We start from the raw sequence: 21294 nt of genomic DNA, 5'->3' as shown, positions 1-21294 counted from the left end.
TCTCTTAGGGTCAAATAATACTTGTAAAACAAGAACTTATTTTTACTTATTTTAAATATTTTGTGTGGAATTTGATCTACTTTTTCCTGGTTTCAAATGCTATATAAACTATTATTTAGTCATTTATTCACATGACAAGCCGTTAATAAATTCTCTAGACCATTGGATGGCTTAGATATTAAATGGATTAGGAACCCCTTTGCCATTTAGTAACTTAACGATAAAATGGATTATCGAGAATTGTTTATTATCATAGCAATGGTACTTGACAATTAAGACTATCATGCCAAACCTTCAAACACTCATAACTTGGCTCAGAATAAAGTAATTTGAAATTTTCAATTCATTTCTCATTATCTATTTTTGAACAGCAAGAACGGACAGAGCGTTATCTAAAATATTACATAAAGCATATTTAAGTGTAGACATGACATCACACCTAATTTAACAAAAAAAAAATGTCTTGACATGTCTTATCTATAGAGACCTTGCTACAACCTGGACTAAGCTATTAATAAGCAAGAAGATCAATTTATAAACAAAGTAAGGTTGTTAATCTACTTACTTGGGTGGCATTACCAGAACTTTCTCTACAATATCTGATAATTTTTTATCTGTTAATTCACCATTATCACAACTAGTAGATAAAACAGGAAGTGGACGAGATTGTGAAGATTTTACAGGAGACGATAAGGCACTAGGTCGAGGACTTTTTGACACTACCTATAAAATCAACATAAGAAAAATTAACTTTTATTTAGCAAGTATATCATTAATAAACATCAATACAGACACAAAGAAATACAAGTCATACATAACATATGTACAATATGTACAATATGCACATCATTCTGTAAATTTTTCATTTTCTTACAACAGGAGAACAACAAATCTACATTTATTACTCAATTACTGTTTTCAACCATATTTGCACTGCTGAGGTACAAACTACATTCTTACATCTCTCAATTTCTGCAGAAGATCAGACAATCATCTAGCTTCTTCTAATTGTAACTATGTGTTAATTTTGCATAATATTGAAAGATTGGCTAAACCAATATAAATGTGTTTCAATTTTTATTAAGCGTAATCCATCATTTTACCTTGTCTGGTGTAAATTTTGTTTTGGATTTGATTTCCTTAGTGTATTTTTCAGCTTGTGCATTCTCGGCACGTAACGCTGCTAAAACTGCTGCTGCCTCTTCTTGACTATCTTTCCCTCCATTAGAACTTTTTCTATTGGCTGATATAGGTTGTAACTGTTTCTTAGGTTTTGAAACTAAAAACATAAGTAATCCAATAGTGGCAATACTTTCATATCTTTAGAAAAGAGGGATCCATTAAAAAACATTTTGACAATATTTATTTGAAATTTATACTTTTGGACAGAATAACATTAAAGTGAATTTCACCTTTTTCCCTACTAAATAGAAAATGATAATAATTCCATGTTTCAGGAATATAGCTGCCTACCTGACTGTAATTCTTTTGTTTCATTAAGGATAACTTGTTTTCCTGATCTAGGAGATATAAGACTTTCAGACGACTTCCGTGCAGACAGAAGTGGACCATCGTTTTCTTTTCTTTTAACAGTTGATAAATTACGTTCAACTCTCTCTGTGACAAGAAAAGAACAGAAGTATGTCTGAAAACTTTTTTTAGGTATAATAACATACATTTACCGGTACAATAACATACATTTACCGGTGCAATAACATACATTTACTGGTGCAATTACATACATTTACCGGTACTGGAGATTTGGCAGTATTCAGAAACTTGACAAAATTCAGAAACTTGACAAAATTCAGAAACTTGACAAAAATAAATAAATTTCAACATCCACTCAACACATACTAGGTCATTTGAGGACTAACATGTTAAATTTCATTCCAATAATTCGAATGCAAGTAGGGATCTTAAGCAGTTCGAGTAAAACCAGGGGACCCAGAGAAAACCCACTAGGTTGAAACATGACAAAGAGCTAATAGAGAGAGGGAGAGAGAGAAACAGGGTTTAACGTCCACTCGACACAAACGAGGTCATTTCGGGACTAACATATGGTTTTAATTTATTTACATAATTCGCTTGCACGTAGGGGTCTTTAACAGTGGGAGGAAACCGGAGGAAACCCACGTGGTTGGACAGGCGAAATAGAGAGAGGGAAAGGGACAATAGTGTTAGTGAAAATGTAAACAACAATAAACTTTATGTATGTCCACAAATATATGTATGTCATAATTACAAATTATAACAATATACATGAGAATAAATTAATAACTATAGTAACATACGTTTAGCATTCGGCGCAAATTCTAGAACAATAGTTTCTCCTGGTTTAAAAGGATTAAGTTTTTTTTCTGATGAGTTATTGATGTTTAAACTATCTACTGATGATATTAATTCTTCTTCTACTTCATCTTCATCTGACTCTTCTTCTATTGTTGGTGCTAACTCATCTTCAGATTCATCCTACAATATCCAATAACACCTTTACAACTATTCATATGGCTCGGATTTGGGAATAACAGAATACTATAGAAAACATATCAACTTGTTCGTTGAAAGTCTTTTAAAGGTAAATAATATATCACCAAGATTGGAGTTATTTTTCTAACCCAGAAAATAATATAGAATATTTAGTTAGAGGACATCTGCTTGAACCATAAACATTAAATCTAGATGCCAGATATTCGGTAGAATATCTAGTATTATGTAGCATTAATTTCATGATGTATTTTATTTTTTAAAACAAAATACCAACAGTTTTCTCATTCACAAAAGGTAAAATTAATTTTAAAAGTTCATGCTATGGTCAATTCTTGCAGTAATTATAATTAAAACTGTATAATTGATTTACTTATGTTAGTTAGCCTACAAACTATAATATACTAGGTCTAAGAGATCCCAATTATTATAATATAAAAAATGTTAGAAATTACTACTATTAATTCAGCTGTTCTACAGATATATAACTAAAATAATTTGTATATCTACCATTCAATTTTAATCTATTCTAATCAAAGCAATGAGTCCTTAACCAAATAGATGTACTATTTATTATATAGTTGTGGAGTTCATGTCTTGAATTCAGATGTACATGTATTACCAAAAACTAAACTTGTTGATAGATTTATCAAAAACTACTAATAAAATTACTGTAATTACACAATATTCAAACTTTTAAAACCGGAGCCTGTGTAAAGCATCATAAAAACAAGAACAAGAACATGATAACAATACAACCATAGGCTAAAAACAATCGAAGCAAACTTAGACATTTGACAGTCATGCCCATATAAATAAGACATGGCCCAATGTAAACCATCATCAAACAAGAACATGATAACAAGAAAAACCATAGGCTACATATATCTGGGGAACTTAGACATGGACATCAGACAGTCATGCCCATATAACTCATATGTTAATCAGGTATTAATTCTTAACGAGGGATACATGCAGAAATTAAATGAGAAACCTGGATAATTTCTTCAATATAGTTATCATCACTGGAGTAAGAAGAATCTTCCGTGAAAGGAACAGGTATTGGTACCTAATATTATTTTTATATCAAATATTGAAAATAAAAACTAATCTAATAATATTACTAGTAAAATAAAACATGTGACCCAAGATAGCAAAATGGGTTGGAAGCTGCAAGTCTTTTACGATTATAAACAAAAATAGGCTAAACTATCATTTTAATGACATAACATGAAAGATAAAAGATTATATTTGACCAATAAAATAACTTTTCTTTTACATTTTAGCCTATTTCAACATTTTTGTTCATATATCGTACACAATGACTTGTGACTTCAGACTCATTTTGCCATCACTGGTCACATAAAATCAAATGTGTAAAAAGACCTCTATAGATAGGTAAACAAACTATACTATTGTATTATAATAGTAAAATAAAATGAAAATGGAGATTTGACAAAGATCTCTGGATGATGCCTGCCTCAGGATCTAGTGAGGTAATTGGATGAAATTTAAAAGACTTAAATGATAAATAACATAACAATCTATAGTCTAATTGTAAATGTTTGTACAGAATAGAGAATGAAGTACTTACTGAGCTAATTTCCATAGCTAGACTTTGTTTAATATTGCCGTTCATTTCTAAACTTTGTCGCAATTTCTGTAAAAAGAAAAAATTGATAATGGTTGCCCAGCATTAGAAATAAGATCCTAACCCAAGCTGGGTATGAGTATTTCCACTGAAAAAAGTCGACAAAACTCATTGTATAGTAGTTTGGAGTGGGTTTCATTCTTTCCCAAAGAAAATTCAAAAACATATGCCATTTACCGTTCCCCATCCAATTATTTGCATTTTATTTAAATCTATCATAAACCAGAGTTTGTCTTACCAAAGTTTTAAATGCCAACTACAGATGCATCGCTTAATTTAATAATAACTATAACCTTCATTGTACTAAAAATAAGATCTGAGTATATGTACCTAAAAATAATGTTAACAAACAATATTACCTAATTATCACAGTGCTAAAAGATTACATGGGGATAAAGGGATTATCATAGAGAGATAATTATTTTTAATCTGCCTTGAGTACAACATGATAGATTACAGTAATCTTGTCTACTTCAGTGAATGATAATCCCTGTCCATATTGCACTCAAGTACATTGATCACATATCCCCGATTTATACATGAAATAAAATGGGATTTAATGTCCTACTGTTCTGCTCCGACCAGCATATGCCACACAGTAAGCTATATAAGGGAAATTTTGTCTGGACAGCCTACTCTTATATCAAATTCCAACTGCCAAGGGATCTTTAACGTGCACGTCAATGTGTACACGCGACCTCGGTTATTCATTCCATTGGAACGACTAGCCAGCTGACAAAGGGAAACCACGCCGGAAAAACCCAAAGAACTTTCTTGGTCAACACCGGGATCGAACCTGCTACCTCCAGGCTAGCCACTGTGGTTCCCTGATATATACAGTCAATGACCTAAGTTAAAGTTTCAAGTCGACTATTTATTTTAAATAGAAAGTCAATCCTGAAATGAAATAAAATATGGTTTAACATCCTACTTTTCTGCACCAGCCGTGCTATGAGGAAACTCTTCCCAGACATTGACACAACAGCCTATTCTTATTCCAAATTACAATAGCCAAGGGTTCTTTTATGTGCATACCGACTTGGTTTCAGGGAATTTTCTTGGTAGACACAAGGATCAAACCCCAGATCTTAGATTAGTGAGCCAGCACATTTCCCACTGAGCAACAAAGTCAATCCTATTAGTTCCAAAATGATGTATAAATATGTTTGTTATAATGTTTTCTTCTGACCCTAACATCATTTATATAATAATATAATGTCATTCTTTTATTCGTCATTCTTGTCGAGCCACGAAATCCATCCTATTAGTCCCAAAATAAGGTATAAATATTTTATAACGGTTTTCTTCTTACCTTAACATCATTTATATTTAATGTCATTCTATTATTCGCCATCTCTTGTCGTATTTCAGTCGCTTTCTTCTTGACATAGCTTGTTTTTCTAGGTGAGGTTGGTCTGGTATGATTTGCAGCATCTATTTCCATATCACCATCAGAACTATTATCAGATTCAAAATCTTCTTCATATCTTCCTGTTAATATCTCTGGAATAGTTAAAAACATTTGGCATACATAATCATAGGATTATAATAATTAGCATAAAATTATAAAAAAATCTAATTAACCATCAGACATAATTATGGTTGATTGTTTTATAAGTCTAACAAGTTCTCTTGCTAGCTAATCAAAATCTTGAGAAAGGAAAAGTAATGTTTTTTGTGATTGTTTTGTCTGATGGTTTTGATTTAACCATAATTGCTATCTGATTTAGCGAAGGTTTTCGCTATAATTACACAGCAAATCTAAACTGACAATAAAAACTATTCTTGGGCGAATAAAATATTTCCCACATTTTTGTTGGAAAGTTTTTGTGAGATGGTATTATAGTTAATCAAGTAAATGATCAAATGTGGCTAATTTTTTATGACAGTTTTCTGATAAAGATTTTTAATCTTTATAGCAGATAAATGCACAATATATATATACTTGTTCAATATCTCGGTCAATTCATAGCCATCTCCTATTCGAAATAAAATCGAACCATACCTGGTGCATGTATCCTTCTATTAGCTCCTTTTTCCGTTGTTAGTTCTATTGATTCAACATTCCAATTCTTTCTACGAGTTTTTGTAGGTGCTGTTTTGGCTCGTTGCCTTTCTCTCATTCTTTCTCTCTCTTCTTTAGCAAGAAATTCCAGATCTCTGTGGGTGAGAGGTCCATGTGCTTTTCGAACTTCTGAAAGGTTTAATAATTGAAACAGTTAACAGAATGATTAAATTTATTGTTAGAGCTAATATATTAATATTAGATAGTGGTGAATGCTGTATGTGTTTTGACACATGGCCAATGAACTACGATTATAACTCATTGGGTAGTATAACACAACACAGTTCTTGAATACTTGAGACTGACCAGTGAAATGTTGTGTGTATATATAATATAGTGATTGTTATCCATAGAACTGTGTTGTGTTATATTATGTTCAATCGCTAAATGTCATTCAAAGATTATATTGGGTAGTATGCCTAGTTCAAATTTAAACACAAAATATAGGTTAAAGGGTACATCTGCCATATTTGATAACTTTTACAGTTCTAATTTGAGAATATTATAAGAATGAATCCATTAAGTAAATTGAGCAATACATTCACAATGTAGAATTGTGGATACATTGTCCCGAAAGTATTTATCGGGTAGTTATTTTCAATAAAAGTATGGCAAATTTGGTATACTGTGTATGGAAAGTATAAACACTAAGTCTTGCTAGAAAAATACTGGATTACCCGAAAAACACCCATGGGGCAAGCACTGGGCAAAAATGTCAGAGTATCACTAACTGGCAACACGACTGTCGTCTGCCAGCTTATTGTGTGTTAGCTTGACTGAGGGAGCAGTTATTATTTCTTAATCAAACGGTTAGGCAGTTTTGGGAACATTGAGGGGTGTCAACGTGCAAAAGAAGTTGACAGAAAATAATCAAGAATATACTTAGGCCTCAATGAATTGAGGTGACAGCCATGGCTTCTAACAAAAGTTTATTTATAGCTGGAGGTATTTTCCTGAGAGGGATTTGAAGCAAATTTTTGATAGATTAATTAGTTTGAATATGATTAGTCCAAATATATCATCAAATCACACAGTTTATACACGGGAAAGTATGTTTAAACTTTTTTAGTAATCACCTCCAGCTGTTCTAGGTAGTTTCTGTTTACTAGATTTACTAGCTGATGATGGGGATGTATCAATTGTTGGTTGAAGTTCAGCATTAGCTCCATTTACATACAGAGAAAAACCCTGCTCTTTTCTCTCTAAGTCTACTTGTTTCTTGTCTTTTTTACGTAGTTTCTTTACTAATCTGAAACAATCATAGTCCAATAATATGTACATGTTTTGTTTTTTGTAATCATGGTAATAAGACATGCAGCAACAGTATCTCAATAATTACTAGTATTCATTCATGATTAAATATGAAATTCACTGCATGGTTATACATGCAATATGTCAGTTAATTATATAAAGCAATGCAACAACTGCATTTGCACTATATTCCAATCCTGTTCATCAATTACTCCTTCTTAGTCTGCTTATCCACGATAAATACATTAAATAAAGTAACAGTAAAATCAGGTCCTATATTTAGGGCCGACTACATGTACATGTAACGCATGTTTGTTGATAATAAAAATTAACATGGATTAATATTCAAAGGGGATATTCGATTGCCAGTCCGGAAGGTTCCAAAATGACAGATGATAGGGTCATGTCAAGACCCAATCAAACATATCAGAAGTGGTGATTGGTCGCAAATATTAATATTCAGCTGGCACGTCTTGAAGCCCGAAATTTTTGTGTTTCCTCGACTGACACCTTTCAGAGGATTGAGAGAAGTCAATTCTTGAATGTTCAATTGAATATGCCTTGAGCTTACCTGTTTTTTTCCTGAAGTAAAAGCAGATATTCATCATATCCTGGTAACACCTCTTCTATTATAGCAGCTGACTGAAAAATACAACAAAGTACATAATATTAATACATAATACTGAGTGTGTACTTATTTTGATAACAGAAAGATATATGGTTCATGTGCATCCACATAATAGCATAAAATATACATCCATTAGAAATGATTTGTTACAAGTTATTCTGTAAATTATTAATAAAGAATGAAAGATATCTGTGGTACAATTTGCAAGCCTGGAAATAAGGCACATGTCACAGACTTTGTAAAACAAAAATTAAATTATCACACAACATAATACATGTATCTTTAACATATACATTGTGTAATAATTTGTCAGGTGTCGTACATGTATGTCCAGGCTTGTATATAGACATTGTGTAGTAATTTGTACTGGACAAAGTCTGTGACAATTGCCTCATATGTCCAGGCTTGCGATACAATGTTGATGGAAGTTGGTCCACGGAAGAAAACGTACCTTGGCTGATAGCCGGCTGTCTGTTTTTTTATTTGTTTTACTGTATTTTCCTCCTAAAAGAAAGATGAATATATATAGAAGTAGGCTACCGGTAACTCAAAGTCTTTTGTAAGTACCAGAATATAGAACTGTTGATCCTAAAAGACAATCAAACTAAAACATATGATCATGACAAAATAGTGTAATAGAACATGGTCTTCATGGTTCAAAAGAAACCCATACTCTGCCTTGCACATGACAACCACCACTAGTACTAACATAACACATAACTGGGTAAATAGCAAAACAGAAACATTAGTTAGTCTGAAGTACCGGTAGTACGTTGAAGTAACCACTGCTGGCTTCTATTCAACGGTAATATGTAGGCCTACATCTGTGGTGATAGAAACCACAGACTTTTATATCTGCCAACAATTTCAAAATGATGACTACTATACTATAGGGCTACCGAGTGATTTGCATTGCTATTGATTTGATGGATAGACACTACAGACTGTCCTTGCTGCAGCAGACATGTATCAGAGAAAATGGATAATCTAACTCGTTCAATTTAGTTATTTTCCTCGTTCAATTCACTTTTGAAGACTGGACTGCTATTAACTTTCAACATATGAATGACAGCAATGAATATGAATATTACTGAGTTCAATAAGTTTAGTTGAAATTGATTGGATCAATGGGTCGGTCCTTTGGCTTTTAATTTCCAGCTTAAAAATACTATGACAAGAAATATAATTTGCCAACCCGCATGTTTCTAAAAGTCTGTTTCTATATCGAACTTACGATCCATATTAGATCCGAGTTAACTTAGTTCCGGTTTTTATTCCATTGTGCAGGTAACATAATCTTCAGGTTAACAAGGTTGTTGTTGACAGTTGTTTGTAAAAGCAGCAACATTCCACCATTTGTAAACTTTTCACCTGCGCATGCGTAAATTTAACATTTACCGCGGGACAGAAAAATGGCAGCGCCCATTATAATGTTTTGAAATATACACTTTACGATTAAATAGTTGATAAAGATGAATCCAAACATTGTCCTGAGGTAGATTTTCTGAAATTAATGCATCACTGCCTTGGTCAACGTTATTTTTATATGTTTTTTTTTTTCTTAAATAAACAGTTTGTAAGTCACAAGTCAATAAAACCAACATTATTGTCATATGAATGAATATGTCAGATAATAATAATAATATCATAACTTATAAGTGACATAACACAAGTTCACGTTTATGACAATAGAACTTTAACTTTTGTAAGATAAATAAATGAGGGGTGGCGCGAGGACATACAGGTGTTCTTGAAAGAGTAAGAATACACTGTCTCATGCATGACAATAATAATAATGACTGTAGCTACTCACTGAACTGAGCATATTTAGGGTGCCCCACCATAAATAAATATCTCGACAATTACACCACAATATTAATAAATATATATATACCAAGCCTTAAATCAGTTTCTCACATTTATAGTCACTAAATAAACGGCCATGTTGTACTTAATAAGATATGACCATTTAACCATCCATAAATATTAGACTGAAAAATGTTTACAAGTGTCGGCCATAACATCCAGGCACTTTTGAGTAAAAAATAGGTTATGTGCCCTTGTTTTGAAATTAGTCTTGCTTAAACTGTCTACCGACCATTCTCCGTCTGATTATCATGTTCTTGCCTAACCCGAGTGTTTCAGAGATATTATTTGTATTAAACCAAAAGATGCCGCTCCTAACGGTTTAGTTAATGATAAAGCAATTGTAATAACCAAAAAGCTAAATATTACTGCTATTCAGAATCGTCAATAATAGATTTTTTACGGCTGTAATAGTTGATGGATGTGTAGAGAATTTCACGTGCGATGGTTACATGTATTTATAGACTCATAGACTCTTATGCTGAGTGTTATTGCACTGCGTGATCAGCCAGAAATCACTTCGAGACAAGCCACTGAATTGTGTATATTCGCCGTGTCGAGTTCAACTTTCTGTAGGGAAAATTTTCGCTGCACGGGGCACCCTACCATATTCCTGAAGCAATGGCTCGAGAAATCACTCTCTGGCTGTTGCTGGATTGACTTATGATACTTGAGCTTTTGAGGGAGTGTGTCTATTCTTCCTGTTCAACTAAATCTCTCCTAAGTACAGCAGCATGACAGCCCTTCTTTTAATCTGGGGTCTTCCCTAAAACTTTGGACAGTGATCTAAGGTATTAAAAACGGTGAAAGTATTGTTCGTCTCCATACAGTATTGTTTACATTGTATCTGCTTTTGATAGCCTTGTTTGTCATGCAATTAGTTTTTCTGCAATAATCTGCTATGCACTGATGTAAACAAAATATGGAGCTCTGCTTAAACCCGAATGATATTGTTACACAGTTAGGTATTGGTTGTTAATCTGACTATTTGTCCAGTCATAATTTGGAACAGAAATTTGTGCAGAGTATAGCGGTGCTTGAGTGGGATTGGGTCTAATCAAATGAAACACTTCGATGCGTATGCTTACTGACAGGAAAGTTTACATCATATTGTCTCGATCCACCATGTTCTTTAAAGGGAGGGGAGCCATTTAAACCCCATTTCATTTCTTAATAAAGGAGCTTAACCTCAGAGTTAATCAGCCTCAAAACATGCACATATGGTCAAAATAAAGTGTTGAATAAAGTGTTTAATTAGCCATAGGATTAGTCTGTTGAGTTTTGAATAAGTTGATTTCTTTGAAATACCGTAATAATAAAAGATATTGACATAAAATACTAGTACATGTAGGCCTACATGTACTTATGTTGTCAACTCTAATAGTTATACAGTATAGAATTTGATTCAAATAAATATTTGATTGTTAAATCCTCTTTGATCTTTGAAATGGTGCTCTTGGATAAATTTTTACTCAAGAGTTTTCTCAGGTATAATGGATGCCACATGTGAGCAAATAAATTTATGTTTGTCATGTGCTTTTTTATTTTTATTTTCAGTGGTTCTGAATTATTCAAGAATCATTTAACATGTGACCATAGTGTACCTCAGAAAGGTGGCAGTAAGGAAATTGAATTTGATGGATCATGGATACAAGCTAAACGTCTATCTTCATACTATGAAGAAAGACACGCATTACTGAAAGAACAAAGAACAGAAAAATTGTAAGTATGGTCTAAAATTAGAAAATTTTTTTGTTCTAACAAAAGACTTGTACAATGTTTTATGAAAAATACATGTAGGTAAATGGCAAATGGGCACATTTTTATTCTGAACTCCACCCTATTCAATATGACTCTTGTTTTGCACCTATAATCACCAAATTTCAGGCAGATAATTTTAACTATACTAATGTTCAAAAGAAAGTATACACACTAAAAATATGACTAAGTTTTGTTTAAATCAACAAAATATGATAAAACTACACTGAACATGTCTTTGCGTCCAAACTCAATATTTCTAAGCAAATAAATAGCAAAACAAATTGACATCGTACCCAAATACCGCATACAATGGAAAAATGACTTTGTTTGAAGCAGGACGAAATACTGAGTGTATGCTTTCTTTTGGACATTAGTATATTTCAGGATTTCTACACATTGTGTATTGTTTATATGAATTTACCTATTTTTAACATAGAATTATGTAATCGTTCATTACATAGGTTGTTTCTTTTTCAGAGGTAATTTAGTTCGGGGAATATGGAATCCAGAAAAGTATTTGATAGAATTTGAAAGGGAAATGGTAAATTTCTACATATTATATGACCACATTTAATGTGAACTTATATTCTTATCACTGTATTGTGGGTATTAAAGAAAAACTCTTATCAGACTTTGAAATTTTTGGCTGACAAATTATGATGCTTTTTGTAAAGTTATCTTTCAGTTAAAGCTTGTGATGATTGTACAGGAAAATCTTTTCACTGGAATTTTGACAAGTGTGGTATGGTTACTCATTTGAGCCCAAGGCCTGAACCTTATGGAATTTCTATGAGCAAAACTCTGAACTCCTCTTTTTTGTTTACTGACAAATGTGCATTGTTTTGAATAACAGTTTTCCCAGAAATTTAGAAACTCAGAGGTACTCATCTTGGTGAGTACAGTAGATTAACAGTGATGTAAATTATATTTCGAACTTTTCAATGCAGGGTAAATTTTGGAGTAACATGGGTTTTGTAGATCATAAAAGGAAATGGCTGTATCCTGAGGAAGCCCTATTCTTAATGGAATCAGTAAGTAATATATATACATGTATCAAAATTAAAATCTTGTCACAATCAATGTTTTAGAGTATCATATAAATATGTTTTTGAATAATTGTTATTAAAGCACTATTGACAGTGATACAAGCAGGCTTATATTTCATGGCCTGTCAACCTGTGTTTAATTTTTGAAACCTATTTTCTATTTATTTTAGAATATGTTAGAAGTAGCCTATAATGATATTCCATTGAGTATTGAGGAAGCTTATAATGAGTTTATGTCTCATGGTATTAATCTAGAGGAGTATCAGGTTTATTGTCATCTACGTCGCCATGGATACCTAGTCAGACGACATCAACCATTGTAAGATTTATGTCTTTCTTGATATCCTGTTAAACAGATATATATAGTTGCGTGTTAATATTTTCTTTTTCTGTATGTCTTCCTTAATAGTTGTAGAATCAATTAAATTTCATGTAAGATTTTGCTGCTGTAACTTCTTTCTTAATCCCTGAAATACTTCAGAGATCAATTGTTGAAAATTACTATCAGAGGAAGCATTGATAGACATGTATGCTAAATATTAGGACATATGATGCGATAATCCTAATATGTTTAATAATTTGATAATAAAGTTCATGTCTTAAGTCATTATTTCATATCCTGAAACTCTTAGATACTGTCATATCAATGACTATTTATTTTCACGTAAAAATGAAGTTGTTATATCCTTGTAGTAAATAAACTCTTCAGGTCTTAATTGTATTAAAAATGCATTACGTAACATTTAGATAAAGAGCTGACAGTTCTTGCTACAATAGCTAAAAACCAGATAATGAAAAGGGAATATCTTGAAAATTTCAGTCATTTTACTTCATTCTGAGTGACGTTAGGGCTGTTTCGAGAATAGCAGATTCTCGATCGACATTGCTACCGTTGTTACGATAGTAAACAGAGTCTTGATTATCCATTTTTTAATTAAATGATTAACTGCCAATTATGTTCAAATTCTTTGAAATACTAAAGCATCCAATGGCATTAAGAGTTGATTATGGTCTTTGCAAGTTAATAAATGTTTAATTAATACTTTATATAACAATTAAGGCCTGAAGAAAGTTCTGCAATTTATCTTTTAAACTTTTTAACTTAAGGTCTACAGATTATGAAGTTTCTATTAAATTAAATCAGCATGTCAGCAAACCTAGAAAGAGAAAAAGAAAGAAAAAAGAAATGAATAGAAATATTGATAGTGTTGATGAAAATATTAACCATATAGCTGATGGTGTGTGTGATGAAGATTTATCAATGCGGTTGGAAAAACAAAGGAAAAAGAATGACAAAGAATGTGACATTACAGATGATGATGTTGAGGATGATTTTTTGGTTTCTCCAGATAAAGAACTTTCAAGCAAAACAGAAACTAGTGATATTTGTGGTTTCATTATAGACAAAAATGAAGAATTCACAGAAGAGGGTAAAATTTGTGATAAAAGTGAAAATAATCGAAACAGAAGTAACCAATTAAACAATCCTGTAAAAAACGAATTTGATTCTCTACATTGTGATATCAATAAATTTTGCTCTTCAAAAGCATCGGCCAATTTGTCTTTAGAACAAACGAAATGGGACTTCTCTCAGATCTGCTTCCCTAACATAGCAAATGCAGATCATGTGACTGTGAATGTGCCCCTTGAACAGTATCTCCCTGAAGGAATAAAAATTGAGGAATCTTGTGAATTTAATGTTTTAGAACACCAGGCTAAGTATTCTGTACCACGATTTGACCCTACGAATCCTGTTGACAAAGACTTGCATTTTTCGTATGCAGACTGGGTTAAAGCTAAAACAACAGTTAGTGCAAGTAATTGGAAAGAATACAAAAGTAAGTTGAAGAAAGCTCAACAATGTCTAGAAACAGATTCACCAGCAGATATTTTATGGCAAGGGGAAGTAACTCCCCTTATTAGACCTGAAGATGCAACATCTACAGGTAAATTTACATGTAATTTGATCTATTTAAGAAATGTTCAATTTGTCATCCCGTTTGAACAGCTAGAACACCCCTGAAAAATATGAACCAGACTTGAAATATCCTAAACAGGGCGCAATTTGAAAGTGGCGATTAAAATTTGATTTTGGCGATAGTGTTTTGTGGTACTGGCGATTCTTTTTGAGAACTGGCGTAAATTAAATCTTAAAATTCTAATCGTATTTATCCTGGATTAACCATTATTGAGTGTCAATCACATGGTGGGATACTATAAATTAATCAACTGGCTGATAATGTGGATCGCGTTCGTGTCAATGAGTAATACAAATACATTATCTTGGATTAATGATTAGTTGATTGATAATTGCCAATGATATATATAAAGCCTATCTCAAGTCATTATTTACTCCTAATGATTAATCCAAGCAGTGATTTTATGTTTCGTTTCGTCTTAAATAAAAAAGGTAATACATGTAATCAAAATGTCCGACAGTTCTTTTCAAAGAGAATTAAATATTTTTATGGCTGAATTCTGTTTACATTGGCTTCATATACGGCATGTAAAATATACAAGCATGCCTATCGGATATCATTATTTCAAATTATATTATCACCACTGGTCGTCGTGGGTCGATAATAGTGACGATTGTTGAGAGAAAAAAGTTCGCCATTTGTATTATACATGTATTATCGTCGCCAAAATTGGCAATCCTTGGATGAGATTTGACGTGTAAAATACTGAAAATATATTGTGCAGTACAGTGTTCAAATAGACTAAAGTCACCAAAAATAAAATCCGATCTTATGAAATCCAAACTTTGCTAATCTATTATGTAAAAACAGATTTTAAAGTTGTTGTATATCGGTAATTGTTTTATAATAAGCCTAGCTGAGACATAAAATTGTTAGATGTTGTCTTTTTTATCACACACTAGCAGGATACCCGGCTTCGCTCGGAGGTCATAACTCCAAAACCGGAAGTGGTAGACTAATGCCACCTGGCCTATGTTACTCCCCGGTCGGAGCTACCCCTATACCCCAAATTTCAAACTCGGGGCAGACCTAGTGTAGCTGCCAACCCCGAAATACCCGGCTTCGCTCGGGGGTCATAACTCCAAAACCGGAAGTGGTAGACTAACGCCACCTGGCCTATGTTACTCCCCGGTCCGAGCTACCCCTATACCCCAAATTTCAGACTCGGGGCAGACCTAGTGTAGCCACCAACCCCGAACAGACAGACAGACAGACAGCTCAACAATGTCTAGAAACAGATTCACCAGCAGATATTTTATGGCAAGGGGAAGTAACTCCCCTTATTAGACCTGAAGATGCAACATCTACAGGTAAATTTACATGTAATTTGATCTATTTAAGAAATGTTCAATTTGTCATCCCGTTTGAACAGCTAGAACACCCCTGAAAAATATGAACCAGACTTGAAATATCCTAAACAGGGCTCAATTTGAAAGTGGCGATTAAAATTTGATTTTGGCGATAGTGTTTTGTGGTACTGGCGATTCTTTTTGAGAACTGGCGTAAAAAAAATCTTAAAATTCTAATCGTATTTATCCTGGATTAACCATTATTGAGTTTCAATCACATGGTGGGATACTATAAATTAATCAACTGGCTGATAATGTGGATCGCGTTCGTGTCAATGAGTAATACTAATACATTATCTTGGATTAATGATTAATTGATTGATAATTGCCAATGATATATATAAAGCCTATCTCAAGTCATTATTTACTCCTAATGATTAATCCAAGCAGTGATTTTATGTTTCGTTTCGTCTTAAATAAAAAAGGTAATACATGTAATCAAAATGTCCGACAGTTCTTTTCAAAGAGAATTAAATATTTTTATGGCTGAATTCTGTTTACATTGGCTTCATATACGGCATGTAAAATATACAAGCATGCCTATCGGATATCATTATTTCAAATTATATTATCACCACTGGTCGTCGTGGGTCGATAATAGTGACGATTGTTGAGAGAAAAAAGTTCGCCATTTGTATTATACATGTATTATCGTCGCCAAAATTGGCAATCCTTGGATGAGATTTGACGTGTAAAATACTGAAAATATATTGTGCAGTACAGTGTTCAAATAGACTAAAGTCACCAAAAATAAAATCCGATCTTATGAAATCCAAACTTTGCTAATCTATTATGTAAAAACAGATTTTAAAGTTGTTGTATATCGGTAATTGTTTTATAATAAGCCTAGCTGAGACATAAAATTGTTAGATGTTGTCTTTTTTATCACACACTAGCAGGATACCCGGCTTCGCTTCGGAGGTCATAACTCCAAAACCGGAAGTGGTAGACTAATGCCACCTGGCCTATGTTACTCCCCGGTCGGAGCTACCCCTATACCCCAAATTTCAAACTCGGGGCAGACCTAGTGTAGCTGCCAACCCCGAAATACCCGGCTTCGCTCGGGGGTCATAACTCCAAAACCGGAAGTGGTAGACTAACGCCACCTGGCCTATGTTACTCCCCGGTCCGAGCTACCCCTATACCCCAAATTTCAGACTCGGGGCAGACCTAGTGTAGCCACCAACCCCGAACAGACAGACAGACAGACAGACAAACGACAGTCACAAATATTTGTATAGATTTTTGGCAAATAAAATATTTCAGTTGGTGGAAAAAAATATGAACATTTTTTTTTTATATAAAAATTATCTATTTTGGCGGACAAAAATTGAAAGCCAGTGCGAGTCCTGATCCTAAACAAAGGTTAGTCTCTGTGCATTGGTTTTCAGTACATTCTTGCGATGAGTCTAGTCCCCTAATTATATAAACATTGCAGTCCCCTGGTCTAATTTTGGTAAAGATTAAGAACATGGAAATACAATTAAGTATAGAAGACCATAACAAGTTTTTTTATGGAAAGAAAAAGTCAACATATGGAACTTTTTATTACCTCAGTTTGGTAATATTCATAAAAATAAATGTATTTAATTTTTTACAGCTAATATTCTAAGTAAGCTGCAAGTTATTCAAGTCTTTGAAGAGGAAATATTAAAAAGGTATCTTGTATTATTACTTTAATAATAGATAAACACAGTAACATTTTAATAGACAATTGTTCGTGTTGCAAAGATTATGACAAATTAGACTGAAAGGTTTTGTTTTTTACTCTTTACTCAGATAATACATAGATGTAGTACTACTGGGGGAGGGGGGTGGGGTGGTTGCTGAATGGTTAACGTGTGGGCATTAGATCAGAAGATCTGTCATTCAGTCAAGTGGCATGGTTTTGATTCCCCACATGTACGTGACAGGAGTTGGGTCGCCTGTCCAACCTCGTTGGTTTTTCTCCCCACGTTCTTCGGTTTCCTCCCACCGCTCAAGACCCCTATGCACAAACGAATTATTGAAATATGTTAGTTCCGAAATGATCTAGTTTATGTCAAGTGGACATTAACCCCAGTTTTCTTCTTTCCTTCTTTAGTAGTACTGGTATTCCAGCGGTATTACAAGTTTCCATGTATATGTAGGTGTATACTGAAGCAAGTTGTGATATGATGAAGATATTGATAGCCCATTTCAAGACCTCTCTAACATAAATGACACATTTATTGCTTTGGAATTTTAAAAAATCAAAACGCTGTTGGATGTGTTGAAGACTTGTATTAAATTGTTACTGTTTTTTTTTTAGAGAGAACCCGACTGAGTTTGATTCCAGTTTTAAGATATCATTTGATGTGTTTTTACCAGATGCTAAATTTAGAAAGACAGATCCTGGTAAACCTAATCATAGAGTCTGTATAACAAGGTAATAATCTTGGTCGTATCTAGCTTAGAAAATTGATGAGTGGTGGCAGTCCAAAGCATGAATGTGACAAGAAATAGGGTTGCCTGTCCAAGCACTTGGGGGTTTCTCCAAGTCCTCTGGTTTTCTCCAACTGCTACATACCCCTCCTGTCAAGAGAATTATTGAAATTCAAATTGTTCCAAATTGACCTAGATTGTATTAAATTAATGGACATTAAACCTCATTATCACTTTGGGTCTGACTTGATAATCTTTCAAAAATATATAAAGGGTAGGTTTTATTTTGATTGGCATAATGTTTCCCCAACTGATTAATATTGTAATGTCTTGATAATACTGTCTATGTGGTTAACCCAGGTTTGTCATATCATTCATTAGTGTAAACAACTGAACATGACACAATTATATGGATTGTTTGTATGGATTATATGGATTGTATTTTTTTTACGTCCGCTTCCACCAAGGTGATATCGCAGACAATTATATGGAATACAAGTTACTTTGATATTCATTTCTAGTGGTATTTCAATAAGGGTTCTCTCATCTTTATCAAGCTGAGGGAAACTCCCAATATTTTATAGTCTTGATTGTCAGGTGCCATTGCATGATAATAAACAAAGTCTATTATGTCAGTACTTTTATCAGCAATCCTTGTCATATTAACATTTAATGCAGATATAGGCCATCTAACAGTCTAGAGAGTTCAATATGGGATTGTCATATGAATAAATAATAATTTACATAACACTTGAAGCCCCCCCAAAAAACACTGGGCAAAAAGTAAGTTGAGGTTTGCATTATGCAGTTGGTAAATAGGACATTTCTTTATCATTTGATTTGCATTTCTAGAAACATATAACAATCGACACACAACACAAGGTTTAATTTAAAGGACAATATTGGTGCCAGTCATTATCACATATGTGATAGAGCTGGTTAAACACATTCCAAATATAATTTTCATGGCCAAGTAGCATGTGAATCCTACCATTCACCTGTAATCTAATTGCATATTTGTAATGACCCTGTGAGGAAAATCAAGGTTCTGTGTATATCTCATGTAACCTACTTGATGCCCTGCTAAAATTTAAACAAATAAACTGAACTCAGAATATAATCATATCAGTATTGATTTCATCCATGGTTCAGGTGAAAGGTTAAATCCATGATGGGTATTGATTTTATTCCTCTTTCACTCTGAGAGTATAATTATTTATTTCAGAAGTACTGATGATGTTCCAAATTTAAAAGATATTCATGAAGGTACATTAAAAGATGGAGTTCCTGTCCATTGGGCCGTTTTAGATAATGGCGATGTGGCCTTTTATTCATTTCAACAATTAAATCTACCCAGTGATATCACAATAGGATAAATAACTTTATTATTATGTAATAAATTATTTTTAGCAAAGTTATTCTCTTCTATTTAAAACTTCATAGTACAGGTAGCAGTAATACCCTGTTTATCCAAGCCAGGGGACCTATTTTATTAAGACAAAGGAGACTAATGAAGGTCTAGTGAATACTGACTGTTTTATTATTTGGGTACCCATAGACTTATATTATGATTAATGTGGATACCTTCAAAAATATTGACCAAGGCGCAATTTTGTGTCAGGGATTAGTCTTTCCTTTAGCTAGTTTTTCATGTACATGTTTTCGGCGGTTACATGGAACAGTCCCATTACATTTGCATTAGACCGACACACACGGAAATGCAACAAAAATATGTACGTGGAGAACTGGCCTATATACGTCACATTATAAGCAATAATCTGTTTAATTTCCGTATCAACAAACTATGATAACAGAATTATTATGCTGGAAATTTCAGTCAAATTGCTTCACTCAGAACCGAGATATTATCGATTCAATTTTAGACTGGCCTCAATCGTCATTATAATGTTGATACGATAATAAACAAAGTCTTGATTATCCATTTTTACGTTATATCATCCATCAGAAAACGTATTCAAATCCACTAAATATCGCAGGCTAACGATGATATTGAGAGTGATTATGATCTTGATAAATTACTTAATGTCTAATTAATAATTTAGATAACATTTAAGACCTAAAGAAAGACTTGCAATAGGCAGATTTAGCCCTTTCATAATGCATGTTTAATTATGGTAACGTGTTTTTAAAGAAAACTGTAAGAAAAGGGTTTATTACTAAGGATGGGGTAGGCAGTAAGTTACCATGTTGCATCATTAACCAAACACACTCTTTTCTAAGTACTAAAATTCTCTTCCACATACTATAAAATACAAATGTGAACCAATATTGGTAAGAACATCCGAATTTAGATATGAAATGATCAAATTGGGGTTAAACTTCCTACTTTTTCTGCACCGACTGGGCTAACCAGGACAGCGGCGCTACAACCTACTCTTATTTCGAATTCCAACTGTCAAGGGTTCTTTTATCTGCACGCCAATGCGTCCCCACCAACGACTATACGCTGTCTCCTGTCAGACACTCCGTCCTACACCACTGACGAGGGGGAACCACGCCGCCGGAAAATCACAATGAAATTTCCCGGGGACTCCGGGATCGAACACAGGGCCCGCTTTTCAGTTAAGACTATGTCATCAGAGTTTGACATGACTTGAGGAATATGTCTAGACTTGTTCTTCGAGTCCCTTGTTACAAATGGTGCTGAAACGCCTTATGGTACACAATTCGTGTACCAATGGTAAAATGTTTATTTTGTCTTAAATATTGGATATCAAATGCCCATCTTTTCCTGGTAAGATCACAACATCAATCGTGTTTTCAATGTGGAAGACTTGGGATGATATT

At 33.3% G+C, this 21294-nt stretch overlaps 2 protein-coding genes across 3 annotated transcripts in view; one reads left to right on the top strand and one right to left on the bottom strand.

Annotated features, from left to right (window-relative positions):
- LOC126809952 (katanin-interacting protein) overlaps positions 1-9451 on the bottom strand; it is a 31477-nt gene extending 22026 nt beyond the window's left edge. Inside the window, exons 1-12 of one of the 2 annotated variants that reach the window (XM_050534827.2) lie at positions 9317-9451; positions 8534-8586; positions 8026-8096; positions 7280-7452; positions 6144-6332; positions 5451-5641; positions 4082-4147; positions 3482-3556; positions 2295-2472; positions 1474-1617; positions 1104-1279; positions 566-723 (exon numbers count right to left, since the gene is read on the bottom strand). In XM_050534827.2, the coding sequence (XP_050390784.1) occupies positions 566-723; positions 1104-1279; positions 1474-1617; positions 2295-2472; positions 3482-3556; positions 4082-4147; positions 5451-5641; positions 6144-6332; positions 7280-7452; positions 8026-8096; positions 8534-8586; positions 9317-9323 (1481 nt within the window). In that variant the 5' untranslated portion in view covers positions 9324-9451. The remainder of the gene's footprint in view (positions 1-565; positions 724-1103; positions 1280-1473; positions 1618-2294; positions 2473-3481; positions 3557-4081; positions 4148-5450; positions 5642-6143; positions 6333-7279; positions 7453-8025; positions 8097-8533; positions 8587-9316) is intronic. The other variant, XM_050534828.2, reaches the window with a different exon arrangement.
- A 22-nt stretch (positions 9452-9473) lies between these two features.
- On the top strand, positions 9474-19878 carry LOC126809953 (tRNA-splicing endonuclease subunit Sen54). The gene is made up of 10 exons (XM_056099093.1): positions 9474-9577; positions 11506-11670; positions 12187-12250; positions 12657-12740; positions 12926-13074; positions 13863-14775; positions 15843-16044; positions 17684-17741; positions 18374-18490; positions 19712-19878. Exons 1-10 carry the CDS (start codon positions 9555-9557, stop codon positions 19860-19862), a joined length of 1926 nt encoding a protein of 641 aa, XP_055955068.1. The 5' UTR covers positions 9474-9554; the 3' UTR covers positions 19863-19878.
- The last annotated feature ends 1416 nt before the right edge of the window (positions 19879-21294 follow it).

The sequence above is a fragment of the Patella vulgata genome, chromosome 2 (genome assembly GCF_932274485.2).
Source record: "Patella vulgata chromosome 2, xgPatVulg1.2, whole genome shotgun sequence".
NCBI classification, from domain to species: domain Eukaryota; kingdom Metazoa; phylum Mollusca; class Gastropoda; family Patellidae; genus Patella; species Patella vulgata.
Note: the sequence above shows the minus strand (reverse complement) of the source record. Positions and strands in the feature narration are given on the sequence as shown.

What these genes read in the sequence shown, in the direction of transcription:
- LOC126809953 (XM_056099093.1), top strand. Translation starts at nt 9,555, where the DNA reads ATGAATCCAAACATTGTCCTGAG. An exon ending in AATCCAAACATTGTCCTGAG is followed by an intron (nt 9,578 to 11,505) that starts GTAGATTTTCTG and finishes TTTTATTTTCAG; the next exon opens with TGGTTCTGAATTATTCAAGA. An exon ending in TTGAACAGCTAGAACACCCC is followed by an intron (nt 14,776 to 15,842) that starts TGAAAAATATGA and finishes GTAGACTAACGC; the next exon opens with CACCTGGCCTATGTTACTCC.